Source organism: Pipistrellus kuhlii, unplaced genomic scaffold (assembly GCF_014108245.1).
Source record: "Pipistrellus kuhlii isolate mPipKuh1 unplaced genomic scaffold, mPipKuh1.p scaffold_m20_p_16, whole genome shotgun sequence".
Classification (NCBI taxonomy): domain Eukaryota; kingdom Metazoa; phylum Chordata; class Mammalia; order Chiroptera; family Vespertilionidae; genus Pipistrellus; species Pipistrellus kuhlii.
The window spans coordinates 27,802,656-27,825,541 of record NW_023425471.1 but is presented as its reverse complement, the minus strand read 5'-3'; the positions used below and the strand labels follow the sequence as shown (position 1 = coordinate 27,825,541).

Sequence of the window (22,886 nt, the reverse complement as noted above, 5' to 3'; positions counted from 1 at the left end):
CTTCTCTGAATGATTGCTGAGTTGTGGAAGTGGAGACATGGGCTGGGAATTCCTGACTTACAAAGTGACTCAGAGTGGTTCTAGCTGTCTCATGCACATTGGGGAAAAGGCTGCTACCGAGTTTTCTCATCTCAAAAATTTTGCTCATCTCATCCTATTCCCCTTGTCTGACTTCAGGTCATGCCTAGCTCTTTATACCTTCTCCATTGTTTAGCTGTGCTCCTCATATCATTTGACCTAGTCCTTTCTTCTTTACAAAAATCTAGTTTTATTGATTTCAGAGAGGGAGAGAGAGAGAGAAACATCAATGATGAGAGAGAATCATTCATCCGCTGCTTCCTGCCCGCTCCCTACTGGGGATTGGATACATGCCTGGGAATCGAATCGTGACCTCCTGGTTCATAAATTGACACTCAACCACTGAGCCACACCAGCTGGGCAGTCCTTTGTTCTAACATTTAAAACCCAGAATGTTCTAGCATAAACATGTTATATTATATCATGATTATTTATCGTAGACTGAACTCTTCCAGTGTCTTATTCATCTATAATGCTTTAGTACAGGGTAGAATCTCAGTAAATGTTGGACTGTACGGAACCATCCTTGCTCTGGCTGACACCAACCGTAAGAACTGGGCAGAACAGTCAGTGGAAAGGTTGTGGAAATGCAAGCTGTCGGTAATTCAGCAAGGTGTTTTTGAAGCTTTACTGGTTTGAGTAAAATAGTTACTTGGGCTGTGCCACTCATTTCTCCCCTAACCCCAGGTTTGTGAATCTTATCTCGGAGAGGAAGACAAAGTCTGTCAGGCTCCCCCTCAGGTTCCTGGCTCAGGAGGTGCGTATGATAAAGTGGTCTTGCTCAATTCTCTCTCCCCAGGAGCATGGGGTGATGTGGGCACACAGGAAGGCTAGTTCATCTCATCACTGCCAGCCAGCCAAGCAAGAACCCTAGAGACTCAGACTTCAGCTTGAAATAAGCCACCTTCCTCCCTTATTTATGAGTGCTATCTTCAGTGGGCTTGGCCTTCCCATCTTGCTGGGAGTAGCCCAGTGAAGCTAAGGTGCCCAAATGGAATGCATTACTGGGGGGGAGGGGCCAGGAAAGAGGTGGCCATCACAGCACACCTGCCCTCTGAGAGCTGACAGTTTGAGGGAGAAGATAAGCTCAGCCAGGCAGCAGGGTATTCCTGCCCTGAGTATGAGGTATGTAGAGGGCAGGAAGATTCTCAGCCATCAAGTGAAGCTTTCTGGAGGAAGGTAAGGGTACCCAGGGACAGAGACTGGTACAGGCAAGAGAGAGAAAGTCTGGAGAAGGTGGTTTTTTTATGCTCATTTATAGGACTCTCTTTGTTGAAGGAATGTGACTGGTGGTTGGGGGATGCAAGTATCGTTTTATTTTCTAGTTTACCTCCTCAGAGCAGTAAAAGGAATTAGGAGACCTGGTTTCTCATCTTGGCTTTGCCAGAAAGACTGAAACCTCCTCTCAGGACCTCAGTTTCTCTATCTGTAAAATGGGGAGAGGCCAACCTAATTCATTTCTGTGGGCTCCTCCAGCTTTAACTTTTTCTAATTTCTGCACTTAACCTTCCCCCACAATCAGGTGAACATCCCGGACTGGATTGTTGAGCTTCGCCATGAGTTGACTCACAAGAAAATGCCTCATATAAATGACTGCCGTAGAGGTGAATCCCCAGGGAATATGTCTGTCATGAGCCCAGGGTCTTGGATTGGGTGGCACTGGGGAGAGAGGGAGAGGGAGGAGGGTCTTCACCTGGGGTCAGAGCTAGGACTAAGGTGAGGCGAGTGAGGCACTTGTCTTGGTTGAATACTTGAAAGGGGAGTCAAAAGCTCAGTAATCATGATAGATAACATTTCAATGGAAAACCCATAAAGAACAAAATACCAACATTTTAAAATGAAGACAGGATTAGTGTTACTGAATTGTTTTTTTGCTTTAGACTCCAATATGAGTTGGCAGAGCACTGTTCTGATCTCAGTTGAGTTTTTCTGGCTTCCCCTTAAATTTTATGCCCGAGGAGGAGGTGAGTGGGAGTGAGGTTGAGAGGTGTAAGCCATCAAGTGTATGAACTCAGGAGTTTTTTGGACATTCCATCCCAACTAAGAATCCCTGATTCAGCCTGGCCCCTTCATGTTGGGAAAACTTGGCCAAGGCCATGTAACTACTTATTAGGCTGTTCCTGTTCTCTCACTTGATAACCCTGTATCATTTTTGGCTTCCCATATGTAAATCTGGTGTTAGTTTTTTTTCTAGGAAAGGTGCTAGTAAGCAGGAGAATGCAAAGGACGGGGATTACTGAGAGGAAGAAGGCCTGCTTCTGGATGTTTAAGATTTGTGCCTTCTTGGAGCCACGCCTCTTCTATTTGGCCTTCCCATAGTGTTAGAAAAGTGAGCTGGGGGCCTGCTAGGAGCTTTCATGTGGCTGCTCCTAGGGCACTGCCTCCCTTCCTCCCCTCTTTTAGGTTGCTATTTTGTTCTGGATTGGCTCCAGAAGACCTACTGGTGCCGCCAACTGGAGAATAGCCTGAGAGAGACCTGGGAGTTGGAGGAGGAGAAGGAAGAGACAGATGAAGACAACCAAGAGGAATCAAAGAACATTGTTGATGACATCACAGAACAGAAACCAAAGCCTATGGATGAAGGGAAAGGTGCAGAGCTAGATGTCAGGGCTGGTGGAGACAACACAGGTGACAAAGAGATTGATGCACATTGGGAGAAGGCTCAGAGACAAAAAGAGCTGTATGGTAAGTGTCCTTTGGTGGGGCAGAGAGGAATCTAGGAACCTGGAAGACTCAGGTGTAGGGTTAATACTGGTTATTTTCCATGCTCAGCATTTCGTCTGGGTTTGTGGTGAGTCTTAGCTTAAAAGAATTGTCACAAACCATCTTACTTGAGTCCTATAAGGTAGGTGAGGCAAGAATTCTAGTTACTCAACAAATGATGTAAGAAAGGCTCAGAATCCCCTATTAGTAGAAGGGGCTAGGCTGGCTGCCCTGTTTCCCTCTTTTGTTTTCAGAAAGAGCCCGAGAACTACTGGTATCATATGAAGAGGAGCAGTTTAAGGTAAGAAAATGCCCTTGACATGGCATAGTCTCATCTGCCGCAGCTACTTCTTCCTTTTTGCCAGCTACCTGAGAGAAGTCCTAAGAAGGAATTTGAAAGAAAAATGGCAAAGCTTGAGGGAACTTCTTGGTAAGAGAGGGGGCGGACTAGGAAGGAGACAAGAGGAGCAGATTCCAGTTGGCTGATCCTCCACACCGATGGAAGGGAGCAGATAATGGAAGTTCATGGATAATCTATCTGTCCCACTGACTGGTAGGGAGCAATTGGGCATAGGCGGTTGCATAGCCCTGCAGTACTGCAACTGATCAGCAGACGGTGCCCAAGAACTTTCCTAGATCCAGTGAGCTTGAGGGGTGCTGCTTTTAGCAGGAAGGGAGGTAGCTTAGAAACCATTTAGCTTAACTCTTCCTTTTCACCAATGAAGAAATTGAATCCATGGATAAGTGGATTGGCCCAAGGTCACATGCAGTTAGTGATGGGACCAGGATTAGAATTTGTGTCTCCGGATTACCTTTCTTCCATTGATTTCCCTCACCCTTTGGCCCAACTCCAACCAAATGCTCCTAATGAACAACGCAGTATTAGGGTATATGGTGATTGGGAGTCACAGGGAATTCAGGGGTGGGAGGAGGAGGAGGAAGGGGAGAATATCTGGTATTTGAGGGTCAGGTCCCATAGAGGAGAGGTGAGCCCATTCCTGTATGTCCTGCCATGTCCCCTTAAGGAAGGTGCTGAGAAGTCTTATGGGAAAGGATCATGAAAGGGTGAGGGCAGGTTGCCTGGCTAACCCAGCATTCTGATGGGACCCTCTTTGCTGGCAGATACTGGAGAAATTTAGGTATTTACCTCAGGCCGTTAAGGCATGGAATCAACTGCTCCCACCTGTAGACTGTATCCTGGCAGAACTCAAGGGCATTACATTTGAGAACAGGTATGTAATTAAGTAATCAGGGGCTGCCTACTCTCTAGAGTAGAGTGTAGCAGCCTTACTGAAATGGATTTCTATATCTCAGCTTGCTAACCTCTGCTGTAGGAAATCTCAGGGATAATTCTGATTCCCCATGCGGTGACCCTGCATTCTGCATGACCCTTTTTCTTCTGCCCTGGCAGCTACGAAATCACTTAAGTGGCCAAGGCAGGAGGTTTACTGTTACCCATCTCCTAGCTAGGTCTGTTCTTCTCTATCCAGTGGTTGTGGAGCTCTTGGCAACTATGAAAAGCCCTTAATCCTTGCCACTTCGCTGCCTAGCCCTTGTCCAAATTTGAGGTAAAAGATATATGATGGGCATTGCTGGTCTTTTCTTTTGAAATTCTATCAGTGAGTATCAGCAACCCCTGGATAGTGGTTGTGGGAACAGGAGGGGCCTTTCTAGGGCCTGGCTCATCAAAAGATTATAAATCCCTCCCTACTCAGTATGGCCACCAGCGTGCCCCCCCCCCCCCCCGCCATTCCTCCAATAGTACTCAGACAAACAATGTTTATCCATTTCTCTCCTTCCTAGCTCTTGGGGGCTTGCTACCTAAATTTAGCTAGAAAGGACTTTGAGGAACCTTTCACTGAGAATGTGCGGAGGAAGTGCTAACCTTCCCACCTAGAGAGGGGAATGTATCTGGGATGAAGCAGAGACTGTAGGAAGGTGGTATGTAAGTGGCAGGGTAGGCCTAGGTGGGATCCTGCAGTGAAGGTTGGGGTTGTCCTTGGAGTCTTCTTCACTTCCAGGATACTCTAGGTCTAAACATGTTTTATCAGTGTTTGCTCAGCCTTGGCTTCTTGGCTGGCCCCCTCGAGAGTTGGGAAAACTATCCTTGTGCCACTATATAGTAGTATGTGCCTGGTTGTGCTGATCAGGCAGCTGATAGGCTGCTTTAAGTGCTCTTCCTGAATAATGACCTAAGGAGATGGGAGACTGATGGAAAACAGACAACTCTTTCCTTCTTTAGCTTGGAGGAGGGCGGAATCTGAGCATGACAACTCTTCAGGTATTGAGACACTTTGGGAACTCTTGTTTCCTCTCTAGGCTTGTTCAGCCAGTAGAGCCTCTCTTGGGAAACTGGTAGCTCTGGAGGAGACCGCTGACTATTTTTGGTTTCAGTTTGAGCTAGATAGGGGTGAGGAATTACTCCTATTGCCCACACTTTCAACCTCTATAACTTAGCTCTGAGTTCTTGGAGTCCCTAGGAATAGGATCAGATTCAGTCTAGCAATGAAGTCCCCAAAGTTTCTGCTTCTAGGATCTGAAAGAGAGCAACTCGGGAGAAATGGAGAGGTAGGAGACTGGAGTACTGTCCAGAGACACATTCTGAGCAGGAACTAACGTGTGAAATCCCTTGACCTTTTGACTCCAGATGTTTAACTCCTCCGTGGACCTTAGACTTTTCTCTATCTGAGCTTTCAGTCTTGTTCCGTCGCTGCTGCCCTTATTATGGGCCTTAGGTCATCATATGCTTGGTAAACACTTGTTCAAAACCCATTGATCCCAGTCTCTGGCCCAGCCCTTACCCCAGGAGGCTGAAGCCTGAGATCCAACTGTCAACTATTTCCCCCCCACCCATGCTGCTTTGGCCACTTGAGCCAGAGGCATTAGCTAGCTGCCTTGGGAGTAGACAGGGGAGTAGGAGAGGGTCTTCCACCTGGCTTCAGTTTGTTTAATTGAGTGTCATCTTTCTCCAGGGAAGCTGTGCTGGATGCTCTTCTAGATGATGGCTTTCTCGTCCCCACATTTGAGCAGTTGGCAGCTTTGCAGATAGAGTATGAAGGTAGGGTCTTGGGGGCTCACTACTGCCTAGGGTTCTCTGCTTTTTGGGCAATAACATCAGGATTGGGCTGGGGTAAAAGGTTGTTTCCTGCCATTCCATAGACTCTGGAAGCCCAACTGGGCTGAGCAGAACAGGTAGCCTCACTTATAAGCCTTATAGGGCTTTTCTTAGGTGGCCTGGAATTGTGTGGGGTGAGGGGCGGTTGGGTTGGGTTGGGTTGGGGGAATCTTAATGCCATTATTGTGCTGTGTTAATTGTGATTTAGCCACTTGTTAGACAGCTAGAACAGCAGAACTGGAAGGGCCTTGTGAGGTCATCTAGTTCAACATCCTCATGTTACAGATGGGCAGACTGAGGTCCCGACAGGGGAATGTACTGACCCAGAGTCACACAGTGAGTTATTGACAGAGCTGAAGCTAGAAATCAGAGCTCTTCTTCTTTTATACTGTTTTGAGTCAATTGTTCCTTGTCTGATACTAATTAGTTTCTCTCCCTGCTGCTCTGCTCTTCCTCTTTCCTCCTATTCTGCAATGGCAACTCTGTTTTTGTTGGTGGTGGGGCCCCCTCTCCTTTTTTCCTCTCTCTCCTCCCCTTCCTTTCCCCCTTGTCTTCCTCCATCCTTCCTTCTCTTCTTTCCTCTACCCCCCCTCCCTGTCTCCCTTTGCACCCCCACCTCTGCTTGCTTTCAATGCGTGGCCCTTACAACCAGAAAACGTGGACTTCAATGATATCCTGGTACCAAAGCCGTTCTCTCAATTCTGGCAGCCTCTGCTCAGGGGCCTGCACTCCCAGACCTTCACACAGGCCCTGCTAAAGAGGATGTTCTCCGAGTTGCCAGCTTTGGGGAACAGTGGAATCCGGCCCACCTACCTCCTCAGATGGACGGTTGAACTGATCGTGGCTAACACCAAGACTGGTGAGGAGGACTAGTCCTAGCCCCGGGGCCTACCCAGCCCAGACAGGAGTATCTGCTACTGTTCTCAGCATGGCTAAATAGCACCAGGTGGACACATCCTTTGTTAAAGGTTTAGGTTTGCCTAAGAGGGCCTTGTGGCAATAGTGGACAAATCTTCCTTCACCTGTCTTCTGCTCAGAGCCAACTAAACTGAGCTGGAGGCAAAGGGCCTCCAGAATGCTTTGAGCAGTATAGAGTGGGCAGTCTGGGGTTTGGGTGGGGAGGACAAAGTCAACCTTTTCAAAGTTTAAGGTTGGATAGGGGCTTACTGGTTCCTTCTTCTCAGGTTCTCTCTTCTCTCTCAGGACGGAATGCCCGCCGATTTTCTGCAGTCCATTGGGAGGCAAGAAAGAGCTGGAGGCTATTCAACTGCTCTGCAACCCTTGACTGGCCCTGGGTGGTTGAGTCCTGCTTGAGTTCACCTTGCTGGGCCAGCCCCCATCTCCTTGAGCTGTAAGTCTCTTGAATTCCACCTGTTAAGAGAGTGAAGCACTGCAGCTCATAGTCTCATAGCCTTAGAATGTCAGAGTCAGACCAGCCCTTGCAAGGATACCTAGTCCCATCGCCCTCCTACTAATTGATGGGAGAACTGAGTCCCAGTTTGGAGAGGAGTAGGATATTCTTGTCTAACATCACATAGTTTAAGAAACGGACTGAGTCCAATATAAGAATGGATGAGACAACCCCCTTAGAGTGGTTAGCCAGTGGCCTGTACAGAGTAAGTGTACAATAAATGGTAGCTGAGGTTTATTATTGAACCCAGTCTTCTGACTCTAAGCTTAGTGCTGTCTTTTCTATTGTCTTTCCAAAGTATACCCCCTATAGGTGCTCTGCAACCTTCAGTGGCTCTATATTGCCTTCCTGATGACATCTAGGTTTCTTAGATGACATTCAAAGATCTTTCTGTCCCAACCTATCATGGTAACCCCACCTCATGTGATTCCCCTTTACCCATTCACCCTGGGGACTGTGGTCAAACTAGATATTGTACTGGTTCCTATAAACATCTGTGGTTGTCTCCCTTCCCTTTTCTCTGTCACTTCCTCACCCTGAGCCACTTCCCTCACATTCATGGGAGGCTTTAGCACCCGATTTCTCTTCCTTCTTTCTGGAGCAATATCTGTTTCATTTGAGTGACCCATCTGACTCTCTGCAGCTCCTCAACTCCAGTGATCTTCATTCTCCATGACACTCAGCAATCCATTTCCATCACTCAGAGCTGTTCAGTCTCTGAAAGCTGACATCCCAGTATCCCAGTCAGTGACCACCACCTCTTATCCTTATTTCTGGCCCTCATCCTCACATTCCATGGCATCTGCTCTTTGCCTGCATCCAACCTCCATCCCTCCATTTCCTACCTCCCTCGACCTTGCTTCCCCTCAATCTTGTGTTGATCACTTCAGCCACTCATCAGCACCCTTGGCTCTGCTCCTTCTTTGGTGTATCTGTCTTGCAAACCTCCGAGCTGGAATCGATACCCACTCTGCTTCACCCACTCCTCAGCCCAGGGAGCTGAGCTTGGCTGGAGAAAACCACATAGCCCTGCAGATTGCTGCCACTGCAGAGGTATGATTTTTTATTCTCAGGCCAAACCTCAGTTCTGCTTATCTGATCTTGTATTTGTTTTCTGCCCATTTTCCTCTTTCCTGGCTGTTTTAAATCTTTACCATTCACCTCAGGCCCCTCCCCCTTTCGCCCTAGCTTCCTTGATCACTTGGAGGCATCCTGCCGGGCCCCCTCAACCCAAGGTGCAGTCCCCGTGAACTGATCTTGGGCTACACTCAACCTACTTGCCAGTTCCAGGATGAGGTGGCCTTCCCCTGCCTCAGAGTGTGCCCCTCCACATGTGCTTTGGAGCCACCTCTGCCAGCATCGTTGGGGCCTCATCCTAGTCTCTGCCTTGCTCTGCTGGCTCTTGTTCTTCAATCTATAATTGTGCCTGAGCGTTTCTCATCTTAAAAGGAAACAGTAACAACCCAAGCAAAACCTCCATTTGACCCTGCATCCCTCTGTTCAGTTATCACCAGCTTGTCACTCCTTCCTTTCCTGTCAGAACATCTCAAAAGAATAATCTGCATTAAACAAATCTTGATTTCCTTATTGCCTCTTACTCTTCAACCAGTCACAATTTGGCATTCACCTCCAGAGCTGCTTTGACCTAATTACCAAATCCAGTGGGCCCTTGTTTGTTGCTGTATCTGCTGCATTGATGTTTACCTGTCCCTCCTTGAAATGCCTGTGCTTTTTTGCTAGTTCCTATAAAGTTCTGAGGCCCAAATCCTTGTCTAGTCCAGGCCTTTTGCCTAAGATTCAACCTCGTATATTCAATCTCTCCTTGGATGGCCCACAGGCACCTGACTTGACCAAAAGAAAATTGGTCATCTCACTCCCCACCCCAACCCCAAAGGGGTCTTCCTCCTCTGCTCCCTATCTCACTTGGTACCAGCACTGTCTACCCTGTCATGTTGATTCTCAAGTACTTCCCAAATCTGAGATTTTGTGTTGCCATGTCTATTTCTCCTAATGTCTCTTTCCCTCTATCAGACTATGCCTGTCAAGGACAAGGGCTCTGCATTACCCCTGTGCCCCAGCACACCACACAAATCCAGGCCCCAAACAGGTCTCAGTAAATGTTGCTGAACTAAACTAAAATTTGCTGTCTTTGCCAGCAGGGCTGTCTTTGGTGGGAGATAAATCCATGCCTGGGAAATGAGTGAAGTGGGAATCTGGATGCCAAGACCCTCTTAGCCCCCTGATGCCCCCAATAGAGTCAGGAAGTCTTTTTTTGTTTTGTTAATTTTCACTGAAGGATATTTTTTCCAAAGATTTTTTTTTTTGACAGAGTTGGTGTGGGGAGACAGAGAAACATCGATGTAAGAAAGAAACATTGATTGGTTGCCTCCTGCACATGCCCCAACAAGGGATGGCTATCAAGCCTGCAACCGAGATCAGAATCAAACCCTGGACCCTTCAGTTCACCAGCCAATGTTCTATACACTAAGCCAAACTGAGTGGGCCAGAAAGTCTTTCATGATCCTGATGCCTTTTGGGGCTCAGTAATTGCTTTTTTATAAAAATATTGTTTTCATTTTATTGTTTAAAGTATTACATATAGTAGTACATATATCTTCTTTTTTCCCCCATTGACCTTCCCCACCTCCCCTAACCCCTGACCCACTCACCCCCAGTGTCTTGTGTCCATTGGTTGTGCTTATATGCATGCATTCAAGTCCTTCAGTTGATCTCTTTCCCCCCCCTCTCCAACACTCCCCAGCCTTCCTGCTATAATTTGATAGTCTGTTCCATGCTTTACTGCCTCTGTATCTATCTTTTTGTTCATCAGGTTATAATTCTCTTTATTTTCCATAAATGAGTGAGATCATGTGGTATTTTTCTTTCATTGCCTGGCTTATTTCACTTAGCTTAATGCTCTGCAGTTCTATCCATGCTGCTACAAATGGTAGGAATTCCTTCTTTTTTATAGCAGGGTAGTATTCCATTGTGTAGATGTACCGTGCCATAGTTTTGTAATCCATTCATCTGCTGATGGGCATTTAGGCTGTTTCCAAATCTTAGCTATGGCAAATTGTGCTGCTATGAACATAGGGGTGCATATATACTTTCTGATTGGTGTTTCTAGTTTCTTGGGATATATTCCTAGAAGTGGGATTACTGGGTTAAATGGGAGTTCCATTTTTAGTTTTTTGAGGAAACTCCATACTGTTCTCCACAGTGGCTGTACCAGTCTGCATTCCCACCAGCAGTGCATGAGGGTTCCTTTTTCTCTGCATACTTGCCAGCACTTGTCATTTGTTGATTTGTTGATGATAGCTATTCTGACAAGTGTGAGATGGTACCGCATTGTCATTTTGATTTGCATCTCTCGGATAATTAGTGACTTTGAGCATGTTTTCATATGTCTCTTGGCCTTCCTTCTTTTTTCTTTAGAAAAGATTCTATTTAGATCTGTTGTCCATTTTTTTAATTGGATCATTAATCTTCCTTTTATTAAGTTGTATGAGTTCCCTGTAAATGTTGGAGATTAAACCTTTATCAGTGATAACATTTGCAAATATGTCCTCCCATTCACTAGGGTTTCTTGTTTTGTTGATGCTTTCTTTTGCTATGCAAAAACTTTTTATTTTGATGTAGTCCCATTTGTTTATTTTCTCTTTAGTTTCCATTGCCCTAGGAGTGGTATTGGTGAAGAAATTGCTTCCACATATGTCTGAGATTTCTCTGCCTGTGCATTCATCTATTTTATGGTTTCCTGCTTATGTTTAAGTCCTTTATCCATTTTGAGTTTATTTTTATGTATGGTGTAAGTTGGTGGTCTAATTTCATTTTTTACATGTATCTGTCCAATTTTCCCAACACCATTTATTGAAGAGACTGTTTGTTTGTTTTTACAGAGAGGAAGAGAGAGGGATAGAGAGAAACATCGATGAGAGAGAAACATCTATCAGCTGCCTCTTGCACACCCCCCACTGGGGATGTGACTGCAACCAAGGCACATGCCCTTGACCGGAATCGAACCTGGGACCCTTTGGTCTGCAGGTAGATGCTCTATCCACTGAGCCAAACCGGTTTTGGCTGAAGAGACTGTCTTGACTCCATTGTATGTGCTTTGCCTTTTTTGTCAAATATTAATTGAGCATAATGGCTTGGGTCGATATCTGAGTTCTCTATTCTATTCCATTGGTCTATATGTCTGGTCTTGTGCCAGTACCAGGCTGTTTTGAGAACAGTGGCTTTGTAATACAGCTTGAAATCTGGTATTGAGATCCCATCTACTTTGTTGTTCTTTCTTAGGATTGCTGTGGCTCTTCGAGGTCTTTTTTTATTCCAGATGAATTTTTGGAGAGCTTATTCTGTATCTTTGAAATATGCCATTGGTATTTTAATGGGAAGTGCGTTGAATCTATAGATTGCTTTGGGTAGTATGAACATTTTAATGCTTTTGATTCTACCAATCCATGAACATGGTATGTTCTTCCATTTGTTTATGTCTTCCTCTATCTCTTTTTTCAGTGTCCTATTGTTTTCTGCATATACGTCTTTTACCACCTTGGTTAAGTGTATCCCTATGTATCTTAATTTTTTTAGTGCGATGGTAAATGAGATTGCTTTTTTAGTCTCTCTTTCTGTAAGATCACTATTGGTATATAGAAATGCCATAGATTTCTTGGCGTTAATTTTATATCCTGCTACATTGCCGAATTCATTTATTAAGTCTAATAGTTTTTTTATGGAGTCTTTCGGTTTTTTTCTGTACAGTATAATGTCATCTGCAAATAAGGACAGTTTTACTTCTTCTTTTCCAATTTGGATGCCTTTTATTTCTGCTTCTTGTCTAATAGCAATGGCTAATACTTCCAACACTTATGTCAAATCGGAGTGATGACAGTGGGCAAGTAGTTACTTTTATTATTATTACTAGGATCTAATGCACGAAGATTAGTGCAGGGGGGACGGGTCACTCAGCCTGACCTTCACCCTCTCCAATCTGGGAGCCCTCAGGGGAGCCCTCTCCAATCCAGGATTTCTGTCTGTCTTTACAGTCATATGAGCAAATTGGCTGAGATCCCAACCCAGTTTGGTTTGTTGCTCACAGGATAATAGAGGAATTATTTTTTCTTTGCTTCATTGGTGGAGTTTTTCTGGAAGTTTTAGGATATCTTCCCTTTAATTTTTCCTAGACACTCTTATTTTACTTATGTCTCTCAACTTTGCTTTCCCTCCAGCTCCCACTGCAACAGTAACTTGCTCCAGGCTCACTTTGCTGTAGTGTCTAGGAGATCCGTCTACCACCAGAACTATTATATGATTCCCAGCATTCCTGGTGCTCCCCGCCCTCTGGGCTTCCTATTCTGGTCAGGGGGCTACCACCAGAACTACTTTTCCCAGAATTCTTGGTGTTCCCCACACTCTTGGTTTTCCCTTCCTGCTCTGTCTCTGTCCTATGGCCTCCTGCTCTGCCAAGTCTCCAAGCTTCCAGCTCTTTCTCTCTGCTCTCTGTCTGGCGGCTTGGGGAGCCAAGTTCCCCAAGCCATTCCACTCTGCCAGCTCCCCTGCTCTGCTCTCTGCCCTACGCCTGTGTATGCAAATTAACCCACCACCTTCATTAGGTTAATTTGCATACTCACTCCTGATTGGCTGGTGGGTGTCATGGAGGTATGATCAATTTACATGTTTCTCCTTTATTATTATTATTATTATTATTAGTAGTAGTAGTAGTAGTAGTAGCAGCAGCAGTAGCAGCTTATAAGAGAAAAAAGTAGCCTGTATACAAAGTCAGCCAGGGAAAGACCTGTAGGAGATTGGACTGAACCAAAGAGCCAAATCTCCAGATGTGTGTGCTCTAGACTGGAAGTGATATGGATGGGTTGGAAACTGGGAGGATAACCAAAAAGGCCTAGAAGGGTCAGGAAAGCATCACAGATGAGGCATTGGAGCAATTTGAGCACAGAAAAGAATAAAGGAAGTTTCAAAGCCAGAAGGAACATAGCATGTGTATGTAACGGAAGGAGGCCATGAACAGCATGGAGAGTTTTGGATAGGTGTCCTTCAAGGTACTTTTCAATCCTAAGTGCCTTCAGAGTAGAAGCTGCTGGTTAGGAAAAGTCTGGACCATAGAGATCTCCCAACCAAAGCATACACATGCCAGCAGTAACAGTGGCTCACTTAGGCACGATTTCTTTTACAGAGGTCCTGCTTTTCCCAGTTAATCAATGAATGTAGTCCACATCATCCCATTAAGCAGATCGGGAAACAGGATTTATCCAGGTGTTATGCTACAAGTCAGTAGCAAGTCTGCAAGTCAGAGCTGAGGCTAAAATCCAGATATACTTTCCTTACTCCTGTGCTCTTTCTACAGTGTTCCATTAGATAGCAATATTGCAAAAAGCATGTGTTATTAGATACATTAAAAAAATTGACTTTTGTTTTCCCCAGAGGAAAAAGAAAAGATACCAGTGGCAATTGGATATCAGGCATGGTGCTGTGTTTTTTGTATAAGTTATTTCATTTGACACAGCAGTCTTTGAAGGTGGAGATTTAATACCCTTATTTTGCAGATAATAAAGACATTGAGGCTCTGAGGAGCAAAGTGACTTATCCAAAAGTCCAATTGTTTGTTGATGTTGGGGCAGGGATTTGGACACATGTTCTCATAAGTCCGAAGTTCACCATCTTTCCACCAACCTGAACTATTACGGGCAAACCCAAGAAAGGAGATGCATTTTAAGATTCATATCAGCCAAAACTGGTTTGGCTCAGTGGATAGAGCGTCGGCCTGCGGACTGAAAGGTCCCGGGTTCGATTTCAGTCAAGGGCATGTGCCTTGGTTGCGGGCACATCCCCAGGAGGGGGTGTGCAAGAGGCAGCTGATCGATGATTCTCTCTCATCGATGTTTCTAACTCTCTATCCCTCTCTCTTCCTCTCTGTAAAAAATCAATAAAATTTATTAAAAAAAAAGATTCATATCACCTTTGCACCTCAGTGGTCAGACTAGACAGCTTGAGATAGTAGGTAGCTAATAATAAATAGCAGTGATACGGCAATGTCAAGTACCTGGTAATATTTATTATTAATCATACTAATAGGCCACCGTGAGAGGGAAGAGTGTCTCTCTGACTTTTCGTCTGATAGGGCTAGAAGCTTTTCAAGAGCTTCCCCCAGCCAGCCAACATAAATTCAATTTGAGTCAGTCTCCTCTTGCAACATGAAATTAGCCCTGCAGAGAAGGTCCCCAGTCTCCCAGTAGAATCACTAGCCCTCAGTCCTGCCCCCTGTGACCAGTGACCAGAGACCATTCATATGTGGCCAGTCTGCCTGTGAGGTGCAGAGAAAGGAGAGCCCCCTCAGATTATATGGCCCTTCCATGAACAGTTCACAGTTCAAACATGATGCACCTAGAAGAAACTGTCCATCTGTCTACCCACGCATGCCTCCATCAGTGACCAGGTGCCCGCTAGGTGCCTAGTTCTATGTGAGGTTCTGCAAGGAGTGCTCACCCTCTTCCTCCCCAGGAGCTCTCTTTCCCAACGGCTCTGTCTGCTCCTTGTTTTGCTGTTAGTACTGTCCTTTGTGTGAACCATGTCATCATCTTTAACTCTCCCCATCTGACTCCTGTCAGATGATCATCAAGCCCTGCTCTGTCTTATCTGTCCTCACGGCTTCTCTCCCTCCCATCTCCACTGCCAGTGCTCTAGGTCAGCCCTCACTGACTCTCCCTGGTTTCCCTGCCTCTAGGCTGTCTCATCCAGGCCATCTTCCACACAGGCACCATAGTGATCTTCAAAAATGCAGCCTTCATCTGTGCTCAATCATCAGGTGACCCTTTCCGCCCAACACACAGACTTAACCTTTGCAGCCTGTGCTCCACGCAGCTCCTCAGCACAGCCCTATCCCTTTGAACCAGGCTTGTCTCACCACATGCACACAGCACAGTGTGCTCACTTTTGCCTCTGCATGAAGTCCTCCCTTGATCTCTCCTGCTGTCTTTGTGCTTTCTTCCTCCCCCACGCTCCAATAGTGCCTGAGGTCCTCAGTGCTCATCTGGCATCCCTTCCACATCCTGCTTTGTCTTGTCAGCTGCTGCTTTTTTTTTTCCTTTTTAGCCATTCCAGGCTGGCTGTAGTTGTTCCCAGAGAGGGATCACACTTTTGTTCCACTCAGAGAAGCCCAGCACTCTTTCAGGCATATTTTGAGAGTTCAAGAGAGATTGCTCTGCTAGGCCAGAAGATATGCCATTCTCATGTCCAGGCTTATAGGCCTATTGGTTAGTTTGTATATTTACATAACATTTTAATCCAGATTTAAGTAGCTATCATTTATTGCATGCCCACTATGTGTCAAGCACTGTGCCAGGCATTCTATCAGTCAGGTGCTATTATTGTCCTCATTTTACTGAGAATGGAAGTGAGCCACATAGATGAATCATAGAGCTGGTTCAGGGTCCATAGCCTTGTTTTTGTGTTCTGTTCGCTCTATTACACTGCCTTTTAGAGGCAAATGTGGAAGCTCATAGACAATTTCAAACTCTGGAGTAGTGGGTATATAGTGACTTCAGGTTGTGAATCTTTTTTACCCCATCCCTTCCTTTGCTCAGCATCTTCAAAGCCATGGGACAGGTCCTGCCAGATGAGGATCAGAAAAAGCTGCTGCATATCTGTTCTATTTATACCCAGAATGGAAAAAACAGGCTGGTGGAGGAGGGCTCAGAGGCCTCCCCTATTGGAAAGTCTGCATACACATTGGACAGCCTGTATTGGAGCCTCAGACCCTCTGGCCCCAATTGTAGGCCTGAAGGAGAAGCCCTGCAGCAGGAGAAGGGCGACCTTAATGATGTCAAGGAAGATGAGATAGAGGAGAGTGAGGTCTTGGAAGACCAGGTAGAAGAGGAGGACGAGGAAAATGATTACCAAGAGACGTGGGAGGAGGAGGAGGATGAAGATGATGACGATGAAGATGATGAAGACGAGGAGGAGGAAGACAGAATGGAGTTCAGTACTTTGGAGGAAGAGTCCCCCACTATTGAGAATGCCATGCTTCTGGCCCATAAAAGAGGAGCACTGCAGGGTTCTGCGTGGCAAGTTAGCTCGGGTAAGAAGCTTGATATATACTTTGTCCCCACACACATCTGTTCTCTCAGGCTGCCTCTTGAGGCTTTTCTCCATTCTGGAGAAGAAATTGGAAGTAGCAGAAGGTAGCACATGTGATGCAAGCCTTGGAGGCAGCCTAGTATAGGGGTGACAGCTGGCTTCCCTCCCCTTTAGGACAGTAGGTAGGTGCTAGGTACCTAAGCCCTGTCATGTTGCCAACTACTTCATGCAGAGAGCACATTCAGAGGGGATAGTGTGGGTATGACCCTGTGTAGCAAAACATAGAGGAGAAAGGGAGAGGTAGAGGGTAGATATATGCTGATTTTGCATGTGTTTTTCACATCACGCAGTAGTGCAGGGACAGAGAGACAAAGGAGTGTTTTTTGTGTATATGGGAATGTGTATGTACACATGGGGGCTGGATGATGATGAGACAGGATTTTGCTCTGTGTATGAGAAAGAAGGAACCAAGAGGCATTAAATCAAGAAGTAGAAATGAGGTCAGAATAGTGAAATAAGGAGTGACATGGTTTTTAGGTGAGCGCATAAGCTAGTGAGACAAAACTTGGAGAAGGCAGGGAGAATTGTGTGATAAAGTGTGGGAACATGAATCTGTTCCCCCTGAAAGGTGGTGTTTTGAGTGCCCTCATTTAGGTTAGGGAGCAGGAATCTTAAAGCAGGGAGACCCCAAAGGAATGAACAGTCTGGTGTGTGTGCATGGGCATGTGTGTATGCATACATATTTAGATGTGGGGCACAGTCTGTTATGGAGACTGGGGAGGCAGGGAAGACAGTTGGGACTAGGGTGGTGTAGGGTGGCATGGTGAGGAACAACAGGGAGAGAGGGGGGATGCAGTGAAGAAACACAGGGGAAAAGTGGAGCCTTTGCCTTTGTGAGGATGTGATGGAAGGGCTGGGGCATAAAGGCTCTGAGTGGTAGGGATAAAAAAATATGCTTATGTCTGTGTGTGTGTGAATGGCTGTGTGCCTGCATGTGCTGGACAAACCAAGGCAGAGTGACAGAAATATCTCAGGGGAAGGAGGTCTTTGTCTGTGAGTCTTTGTAAATATCAAAAATGAGGGGAATTGAAGCAGGGAGGTTTTTTTTTTGTTTTTTTGTGTGTTGTTGTTTTTTTTTGTGTGTGTGTGTGTGTAAGGGGATGTGAAAAGAGATCATTGTGAGGTTACTGAATATGCTTCTGTGATATATGCACACATAGTCATGCATGTTTTTAAAAGAGGAGGCAGGGTTGCCAGGAGGTATCTGAATGAGGCAGGGAAGTGGCAGCAATGAGGTGGCATATATGGAAAGTTATGAGAACAGGCAGTGAGACAGCTATCCAGAGATCACCTATGTATGTTCATGCTGTCACTGAAGGAACATGTGTAAGGGTGTTTGACTAGAGAGGCAGGGGCAGTGACATAGACATAGTTTCGGATGTTAGTGATGGGAAGGAAGGATCGTCAGTCAGGTCAATGACATGGGCATAGGTCCCTGTATACAAAGATACCTTTGTATGCACAGGGCAATGTAGGGCATCAAGACAGGCATAACTTCCTTCCTATAAAAGAGCCAGTGGTGGGGAAATAGGCAAGCAGGGGAACAGCCCTTTCTGAGGAACTTCTGTGGGTAACATAAAAAGCTAGTCTAGCTTCACCTGTGTAGCTCAGTGTTTGAGTGTCAACCCATGCACTAGGAGGTCACCATTTTGCTTTCTGCTCAGGGTACATACCCTGGTTGTGGACTCAATCCCCAGCAGGGGGAGTGCTGGAGGCAGCCAATCAATGTTACTATTTCTCTTTCATTGATGTTTCTAATCTCTCTAAAATCAATAAAAATATATATTTTAGAAAACGTCTGAAACCGGTTTGGCTCAGTGGTAGAGCGTTGGTCTGCGGACTGAAAGGTCCCGGGTTCGATTCCGGTCAGGGGCATGTACCTTGGTTGCGGGCACATCCCTGGTAGGGGGTGTGCAAGAGGCAGCTGGTCGATGTTTCTCTCTCATCGACGTTTCTAGCTCTCTATCTCTCTCTCCTTTCCTCTCTGTAAAAAATCAATAAAAATATACTAAAAAAAGAAAAAGAAAAAGAAAAAGAAAACGCTAGTCCAGGGTTGGTACTTTCCAGAATGTTAGGGGCATTGTGACAGGGAGAATTCTTTGGGTACCAGGGAGACTCAGAAGGCAGAAACTGGATCTACTTGGAGAAGCTCACTACTGAAAGCTTTGCTTGAAAACACTGGATGTACTGGTATAAGGATGGGGACAGGGATTTAGTATAATATTGTGTGGAGGGTATTTAAGTGATAGAACAGAGCGGGTGGAGAGTGCCTGACATAACCCGTTTTTTGTGGAGTTTGTGTGGAGTAGGGAGGTAAGTAATAGTTTGTGAACATGGAAAAGCTAGAACATTAAAACTTTTCCCTCTCATTTTTGCCATTGCTTGCTCTATGTGCATACACATGTGGGGATGCAGTGACATTAAGATTTTTGGGTTGTGCCTGGCGGTTGTTGCTCAGTGGTTGAGTGTTGACCTGTGAACCAGGAGCACATGGTTCGATTCCCAGTCAGGGCACATGCCCGGGTTGTGGACTCAATCCCCAGTGAGGGCATGCAGGAGGCAGCCAATCAGTGTTTCTCATCGATGTTTCTATCTCTCCCTCTCTCTAAAATCAATAAAAACCTATAAAAATCTTAAAAGACTTCTGGGTTGTGTGCCTGTGCATGAGAGGTATAGGAAGCAGGGAGTGAAACGGAACATTTGTTGAACAGAGGACTTGGTCTGGGTGTTTGTATGTACTTAGGTGGTGGTGGAGGCTGGGATATGCAGTGAGACAGTCCTTCTCTAGAGAAGAGTTGTTCTTTGTGTGTGCAGCTGGAGGAAATAAGATCTTGCAAAGAATGGGGGGAGCATAATATCTCTGAGAGGGAGTCCATGCTCAGGTGGAATGTAAATGTCACAAGGCCTAGGAAGTGGTGTGGCCTTAAGCAGGTCAGGGAGTTTGTGTGTATATATGTAGGAAATCCAGATCATTCAGATGCTCTGAGGTATCGTATTTTCTGGCGTATAAGATGACCCCCTAATTTTACAGTTAAAACATAGGTTTAGGCCTATATTCGCTGTATAAGACTACCCCCCACTTCAAAGAAAAGATTTACTTTGCCGTCAAGATCTGCAGGTAATTTTTGTGCAATTTTGGTCTTTTGCCCCCGATTTTCGGTTGACTTTTTTTCGTTTCAAAAGTCGTCTTATACACCGGAAAATACGGGTATCTGTGGGTTTGGGGAGGAGATATGGTAGAAATTCTGGGGCATCAAGACTTCCCAGGATTTGTGTGTGTATGGAAATAGGGGTGAGGGTGGGAGGTTTACATAGTGATATAGCCAGATCTGAAGATGTTGTGTGTAGGAACATTTCTGGGGACCTGGGCAAAGAGTGGAGAGGAACAAAAGTGCATGTAGTTATGTGCGTGTTGTGTGGGTGGCGGGGGTGGGTGGAGGTGGTGTTTGTGTGTGTGAACACAAAAAGGAAGAAAGATCATAAAGAGTGTATGAGGGAGTGTGGAAGGGGTAGGGAGGTGCTAAGGTGGAGAGGAACTCGAGAAGTGATGCAGAGGAATGAGCCTAGAGATACACAAAGCCTATACTGAGTGGGCTCATTGAGATGGGTGGGTAGATTGGGGAGGTAGACATGTGCACCAGTCTGAGAACTAACCAATCAACCTGCTCTTGTCTCCTCCCTTTGCTCCACAGAAGATGTGCAGTGGGGCGCCTTCCCCATAGGCCGAATGCCAGGTCAGACCGAGGACCCAGCAGAGCTTATGCTGGAGAATTACGACACCATGTATCTTTTGGACCAGCCTGTGCTAGAGCAGCGGCTAGAACCCCCAACACGCAAGATAGGGTAAGTGTCCATAACAGCAGGATTTCTCACCCTTTTGTCTCCTTCAAGAGGGAGGCAGGAAGAAGGAAGGGAGGGAGAAGACACAGAGTGGGGTGAGTGGGAAGGTACCTGTCCCCAGCCAGGGCCTAAATGAATTAAGCATAGTTCCATTCTCTGGCTGGGCCCTTGTAAGGGCTCCCAGCCCCCAGTGAGGGGAGCCAGTGAAGCAGCCACGTAGAACTGGCTTGGCGCCTCTCTTAGATTGCATCAAATTTTTGTCCATTTCTAAGTGTGTGTGTGTGTGTGTGTGTGTGTGTGTGTGTACACACACACGTGTGCATTTCGGGAGGAGTGAGTTCTGAAGCTTTCAACAGATTCTCTAAAGCAAGCATGTCAGAGTCAAAGGCTAACACAGGCCAAATAAACAAGGTTTGTTTATGTGGGCACAAGAAAAAAAACAACCCAAAAGCTTCAATTTTCATAGAAACATGGGTTTATTTTGAGACATGCTGAATACAAAGGGCTGAAATAAATGAGTATCGTTAATAAAATAATAGAACATGTTAATAAGAATTAATATTTTTTTCTTGAACATTAACTTACCAGACACTGAATAACTGCACAAATTAAAAAGCATAACACAAGTAAACCTGTTTTTCTTGTTCTCTGAAAGAAAAATATTTTCTGTTGCGCACACCAAACAGGTCAGACAAGACTAAAGGCATGGCAATCGACTGCTAAAATGTTCGCTGCTAGTATTAGTGGAGTGACATGGTGAGCCTGTGCGTAAGCCACGTAAGAGAAATGAATACAACACAATTAAAGTAATCAGTCATTAGCGAACCTTGTAGTTCGTTATTAATAATTATATATAACAGGATATTGTAAAAATTAAGTTACAAAATCTTTATTAAAATGTTTCTTAGATCCCGTTATATTGGCTGGGCTGCAAAAATATTCGTTGTGGGCCGCATTGCGGGCCACAAATTTGACATGCTTGCTCTAAAGTGTCAACCACTCCCAAAAAGTCAAGAATGGATACTCTAATCCAATTTCCTCATGTTCTGAGGAGAAAACTGAGGCCCGGAAAGGGGAAGGGATTTGTCCAAAGGTGCACAGAGTAATCACTGACCTCCCCACACTGTACAGGAATCTTGGTAGCAAGGCCTGCACAGAGCTTCATGCTCTCCGTCAAGACTCACCTCTGTATCACAGGCGAGGGAACTCTTGGGTCATCAGGGAGGCAGGAACCACGCAGCCCTTACTGAGGGCTCTGCTGGCGGTCACACAAAGGAGCCCATCCTGTGGGCCTGTATATTCCAGAATGGAAGGCCACTGTGACTAGGGGATTCCTGTGAGTACCAGAGAGAGACCTTTGTGGGCCCCTGAAACTAAGAGTCTATCCTTGTGCTGCCTGCCTGTGAGATGAGCCCCTCTTCCTCTGGACATTTGGGAAGAAGGCTATAGAACTGGCCAGGCCCAAGGCAGTGCCATGAACTCACTGTCCAAGGCTAGGAGACAGCAGGCTTCTTGGAGAGAGGGGCGGAGGCAGCTGGGGAAGCCAGATAGTATGTAGTTGAGAGTTGGGTCCACACCTCCTCTCCCCTTGGGTAATAACTGGCTTGATGAACACCAGGGTAGTAAAGGTGAAGTGTGGGAAGGTAGAACTAATTGTAGAAGGAAGCTAATTTGGGCCAGCTCCCACACTCCCTATAGTAGGGAGGCTTCCTCCACTGTACCAGGTTTTCCCCCCTGACTTGGCATTGTGGCTTGGGCAAGTCCCTTTTCATTTCTGGGCCTCAGTTCTCTTGGCTGTAAATTGGTGGGTAATGGGTGGGAATGAGACTAAATATCTGTAACATTTTTTTAGATGCTCTAGTACCATGGTCGGCAAACTGCAGTTCGCGAGCCATATGCGGCTCTTTGGCCCCTTGAGTGTGGCTCTTCCACAAAATACCATGGCCTGGACGAGTCTGTTTTGAAGAAGTTTAAGTTTAAAAAATTTGCTTCTCAAAAGAAACTTCAATCGTTGTACTGCTGATATTTGGCTCTGTTGACTAATAAGTTTGCAGACCACTGCTCTAGTATAACAATGGATCTGCCTGAGGATAGGATAATGTTTTGCCCTCAGCTGTCCCCCTCATCTACCTGGAAGGTCCTTTGACTTGCAGGAAGCAGGGGAAGCCAGAGTTTCTGAGCAGGTCCAGGGAAGGGGAGGGTGTAGTGTTTTCCTAAAACAATGTTAAAATCCTGGCTTGGGAGCTGGGCCTAGTCCTATAGCTCAAACCTGGCCTTGAGGCCCTTAACTAGCTGTTGGGGTGGGAGGGATCCAGCTTAGGCTTCTCTGGGCCCCCAAGCTGTAGAGCCTTGGAAGAGGCCTGTTACGGCAGTCACTTTTAATATCTTCCTGTGGGTGGGGTAGTGCTGGTCCCCCATCCTACCTCAACCCAAATATCTCTGCTTTAATCTGGTTTATATACGGGGGCTCTGCATAAAATTTCATTTGAAAAGTTCTATTCCTCCCCTTTCTCAAGTGAGGGGAGGACAGAGCCACTCCTGGGGGTTATCTGAAGTGGTTTCTTAGATTTGCTCTAATCTCTTTGT

At 45.8% G+C, this 22,886-nt stretch overlaps 1 protein-coding gene across 6 annotated transcripts in view; it reads left to right on the top strand.

Moving 5' to 3' along the window:
• LAS1L (LAS1 like ribosome biogenesis factor) overlaps positions 1 to 22,886 on the top strand; it is a 31,077-nt gene that overhangs the window by 6,887 nt on the left and 1,304 nt on the right. For 5 of the 6 annotated variants that reach the window (XM_036439907.2, XM_036439913.2, XM_036439912.2 and 2 more), the window contains 11 exons: positions 766 to 835; positions 1,601 to 1,682; positions 2,482 to 2,763; positions 3,036 to 3,082; positions 3,904 to 4,013; positions 5,754 to 5,839; positions 6,182 to 6,232; positions 6,549 to 6,755; positions 7,100 to 7,247; positions 15,908 to 16,401; positions 20,153 to 20,303. In XM_036439907.2, the coding sequence (XP_036295800.1) occupies positions 766 to 835; positions 1,601 to 1,682; positions 2,482 to 2,763; positions 3,036 to 3,082; positions 3,904 to 4,013; positions 5,754 to 5,839; positions 6,182 to 6,232; positions 6,549 to 6,755; positions 7,100 to 7,247; positions 15,908 to 16,401; positions 20,153 to 20,303 (1,728 nt within the window). The remainder of the gene's footprint in view (positions 1 to 765; positions 836 to 1,600; positions 1,683 to 2,481; positions 2,764 to 3,035; positions 3,083 to 3,903; positions 4,014 to 5,753; positions 5,840 to 6,181; positions 6,233 to 6,548; positions 6,756 to 7,099; positions 7,248 to 15,907; positions 16,402 to 20,152; positions 20,304 to 22,886) is intronic. The other variant, XM_036439908.2, reaches the window with a different exon arrangement.